This window comes from Zea mays, chromosome 5, assembly GCF_902167145.1.
Source record: "Zea mays cultivar B73 chromosome 5, Zm-B73-REFERENCE-NAM-5.0, whole genome shotgun sequence".
Lineage (NCBI taxonomy): Eukaryota > Viridiplantae > Streptophyta > Magnoliopsida > Poales > Poaceae > Zea > Zea mays.
This window is the reverse complement of record NC_050100.1, coordinates 219,066,875-219,071,155: the sequence shown is the minus strand read 5'-3', so window position 1 is coordinate 219,071,155 and position 4,281 is coordinate 219,066,875. Positions and strand designations below refer to the sequence as shown.

The 4,281-nt window shown below is 50.3% G+C and overlaps 1 protein-coding gene across 1 annotated transcript; it reads right to left on the bottom strand.

Moving 5' to 3' along the window:
* Positions 1-942: 942 nt before the first annotated feature.
* On the bottom strand, positions 943-4,068 carry LOC103628879 (probable WRKY transcription factor 9). The gene is made up of 5 exons (XM_020538708.2): positions 3,252-4,068; positions 2,892-3,038; positions 2,257-2,670; positions 2,035-2,148; positions 943-1,851 (listed from the first exon to the last, which is right to left on the bottom strand). Exons 1-5 carry the CDS (start codon positions 3,663-3,665, stop codon positions 1,201-1,203), a joined length of 1,740 nt encoding a protein of 579 aa, XP_020394297.1. The 5' UTR covers positions 3,666-4,068; the 3' UTR covers positions 943-1,200.
* Between the last annotated feature and the right edge of the window lie 213 nt (positions 4,069-4,281).

Here is a 4,281-nt window from a genome sequence, read left to right as displayed (position 1 = left end):
TGTCCGGTGCCACACCGGACAGTCCGGTGCGCCAGGCCAGGGGTGCCTTCGGTTGCCCCTTTGCTCCTTTGTTGAATCCAAAACTTGGTCTTTTTATTGGCTGAGTGTGAACCTTTTACACCTGTATAATCTATACACTTGGGCAAACTAGTTAGTCCAAAGATTTGTGTTGGGCAATTCAACCACCAAAATTATATAGGAACTAGGTGTAAGCCTTATTCCCTTTCACATCTCCAACAATGCCTCAAACTAATGCCTCAAATCGAAATATAGGGCTCTACACAGGAAAAATCACTCCAACAGTGCCTCAATTCAACAAATTTTGTCAAAAAACTATAGGGCACCCTTTCAAGTGCCTCAAATATACTACACCGTAGTGGGCTGCCCTATAATCTAGATTTGGGGCTTTACTGTTGGAGCGGGGTGTTTTTGTTTGTGCCCTAAATTCTATAAAATTTACTTATTTTTAAATTATAAGGCATTTTTATAGGTCACGTTGTTGAAGATGCTCTAAGTAGATTATAATCATCCAAAATATATAAAAGGATCCAAATGGCCTTATACAAACTAAAGGTGTGGGAGTTTTGTTTTCAAAGATTTTTTCCTAAAAAATAAGGCTTATGCTGTTGGAGCGTAAGGTAGTTTTTTTAGTTAACCTTAATTGATTCAAGGTATACGTAGTGAATAAAACTATGTTCAAACTGAAATACTCTAATTTTTTGAAGGACCCGACCAAGAACATTTATGTAATTAATCCTTATCCTCTAGCTGTGTCAACTCTTACATATATTTTTTTATATCATGACTTATTTGCTTTTTGGATCAAAATAAGCAAATTAAACCAGTCCAGCATTATTAATTATTGTTGTTTCTAAGAGAGCTCTAGTTTAGACTATACATTATCTATGCATACCTCTTATCTTGATTTAAGAAACCGAGTTCTATGTGCACATTGTAAAATTTCATTTATTGTTGCTTTCGTGATAAAACAGCACGTAGATATTGCCGTTTACGGTTAACATCAACAATTGCAGTCGATCTGTTTTAATGGAGCATGCAAACCTGGAAAAATGATTACAAGCAATGGCCCCAAAATTCCCTCCAATTTGTGTTTGACTGCTCCCTATGTTGACTAGCTTGTTTACACGCAACAAATTATGAAGAAACACACCCCTTAACTTTTTCCACATTAATTGCTAGTCATGGAGGTGGGAGTGATTCGACCACCCCCCATTTGTTGCTGCTACTCTCTCCGTCCTTGCCGCCGACCACCTGCCCGTCTTTCCCAATATAGCTGTTGAGCGCGGCCGCGATCGCTACGGAGAACTTACTTGGGTCTGCCATGACTGCGCCGACATTGTCCGGCAATGTTGCCGTCTTCTCGTCACCGCCGGTGCTCCAAAACGGCCTCTTGCTTCCTGCTGGCAGACCACCACCGATGCCCTGCGACTGCGAAGGGTCCGATGACCACGGGTACTTGCTGCTGAAATGTGGCGCCTGCTGAGCGAGCATGGACGAATGCCCGAACATGTTGAGATGCTGCACGCCATTGGCCACGCCAGCAGGGGCGCTGGGCATTGACGACGACGGTTGTGCGCCGAGCAGCGGCGAAGCGGCGGGGTGGTGGGAGGTGGAGTTGAGCAGGTACGGGGGGCTGAGGTAGGAAGGTGCCGCTGAGCCGCCGCGGACCTCGGAGGTGGCGGAGGAGGAGCTCGTGCTGGAGAGCAGCATGAATGTGGCCGCGGCGGAGGTGGTGGAGGCCATGGCGGTGGCGCCGATGGGGAGCGGGTGGTTGTGCGTACCCTCGTACGTCGTCACCAGGATCGACATGTCCTCTAGACATCGCTGCACCTGCAAATCGCGCACGCCATCACTTAACCTTAACGACCACTCACACAATGCACTGATGGGTGACTGATGCATGCACACGCATAAATTCCGGCCAAGCAGCCGGCGGGTGCGACGAGATTTAGTGGTAGAGACTGCAATGCATGCGCGCGCTGAAGTGGCAATGTAAATAAATATTTCGGTTACCTGCTTGCGCACCGGGCAGCCCGGCGCGACGGTGCACCGGTAGTAGGCTCTCGGGCACGGGTTGCCCTTGGCGACCTTCTGCCCATACTTTCTCCACTGGCACCCGTCGTTCATCTGCAGCATGCATGCACACGAACCGGATCACTCGTCATCAATTGGCCGTGAAATCACGCGCTGCAAAGCGAGGTGCAGACGTGCAGTGTGCAGCAGCATGCGTCTTACAGTGGGGCCTTGGCATCGGACGCGCACGGAAACCCTAGTTTTGCGGTTGGCCGGGTTGACGCTCTGGCTCGTGATCCCGGCCGCGGCAAGGTCTCCGGCGGCGGCCGGCGGTGCCGGTGCCTCGAGCTTGCTACTCTCCAGCAGCGCGTAGCCCTTCGCCTTGCGGTCGGCGCCGGCCACGGAGGCTTCTTCCAAGTCGTGGCCGGCTGGCCCGGCTCCCAGCTTCTCTTCCTCGTACGACGATGCTGCCAGGCTCAGGGACAGCCCAAGACGGTCCTCCTTGGTGTCGTCGTCGGTGTCATCGCTCCCCGCAGATGGCCGACGCACTGTTTGCCGCTCCTTGCGCTTCGGCTCCGCGAATCCGCCGCCAGTCCCGGCGGCGGTGGCGCCGAGGGAAAGGAACACCTCGGGCTCCTGCGCGCACGCATCGATCGAATTAGAGAATCAAATTGGCATGGTAATTATGGTGTCACGTGGAAGAATTTTAAAAGCGGCACGAGATTAGCGCTACCTAGATGGTGGAACATGGGGTAGAATCGTAGGCTATAATTGGATAACACGCACCCTACTAGCTAAGCTAGATAAGATTAATCGATTAGCGTAGGATCATTAGCTAGCTACTCCTCTATTATTACCTTAGGCTCATCTGCCTGTTGCTGCTGATAGCAGGCTTCTACTTTCTTCTTCAGTTCGTCGTAGTCACGCATGGTCCGGTCGACGACTCGCCGGAGCATCCGGTTCTCCTCCTTCATCTTCTCCATCTCCTCCTGCATCGCGCTCACCTGAAGAGACATACATACGCATGTCATTATGTTTACAGAAGAAATTAAACGAGCTGAACACTCTCTGCTTAGCTGCAATTAAAGGTTGATTAATTAGCAACACTTACACCACCGGAAAATAATTACTACTATACATAGCAGATATATAGCTAGCAGCCTCGCCAGCACAACCCTTTTTGCAGACTAATTGTAAGCTAGTATGTGCTTAATTACCTCGTCTTGCACCATGGTGGTGTAGCTATCGTCCCCGTCACCGTTGCCGGCGGCCTCTACCACGTGCTTGTCTTGGGCACGGGTTTCGCCGCCATCGCTCTCATCGTCACCGTGCGCGTCCTCTGCCGGTTGCTTGTCGTTCCCCATCTCCTCTTCTTGTTGAGTCCTATATTTGATCTCCCTGGTGTCGTCCCTTCCTTGGTCTACAACCACTTCAACTACCACCTTCTCCTCTCCAGTTCCCTCTTCCGGTGCCTCTCTTTGCTCTTTGAACTGCTCTTCTTTCTTGTCCACCTCACCATTATCCTTGCCCCGGTGCCGATCGCCCTTGCCTCCGCCGCCGCTGTGGCCTTCACCACTCCTCTCCGCCTCCAGGGAGAGATCTATGGCGGCCCTCTTCTTCTTGGATGACATGCTCTTGACCTCTATCTAGTTAGCTTGTGTACCTTTGTCTCTCTGCGGTCTGTACAGCTAATTAAAGGGAGGAACGGTCTTAAATCCCACTGCTGCTTCTCCCGAGGCATCTAAGTCAATGTCCGGGTGTCTAAGCTAAGACGTAATAAAGAGGCAATGAGAAGGGGAGACTCCTCTCTCATCCATCCTATTATCTCATGTCATTTCCTATTCAACAAACAGCTAGCCCTCGCCCTTGGGTACATGCATGGCTGCATACACAACCTACCAAGCGATATTTATTTATTTTTCGGGGGCACACATGTCAGAGACACAGAGGCTAGCTATCTGGTTTTCACAAGTCAATGAGACGATGTATCAGCAATGGCGATGGACGATTAATTTGAAGGGTGTGTAGCGCACGGTGGTGTGATCCAAATGACAAGGATACCCAGTCAAGTGGGGTGCTCCGTCATGTGATGCGAGGAGCGCTCCCAACGCCAAGGATTGGTATTGTTTGGAGCCCAGGTCAACTCTTTGGAGTTTCTCTGATCAGGGCTGACGTTGCTATCATTACCCACCTTAATTTCCCCCCGTTGATCTTAGGAAAGAACATATCACATTGTGGGCTAGTATA

Excerpts from the sequence above, each read along its gene's own strand:
- LOC103628879 (XM_020538708.2), bottom strand. The coding sequence starts at position 3,665 with ATGTCATCCAAGAAGAAGAGGGCCGCCATAGATCTCTCCCTGGAGGCG. Across the intron at positions 2,149-2,256 it reads TCCGATGCCAAGGCCCCACT|ATGAACGACGGGTGCCAGTG; the intron begins GTAAGACGCATG and ends TGCATGCTGCAG. Across the intron at positions 1,852-2,034 it reads GCTGCCCGGTGCGCAAGCAG|GTGCAGCGATGTCTAGAGGA; the intron begins GTAACCGAAATA and ends CGCGATTTGCAG.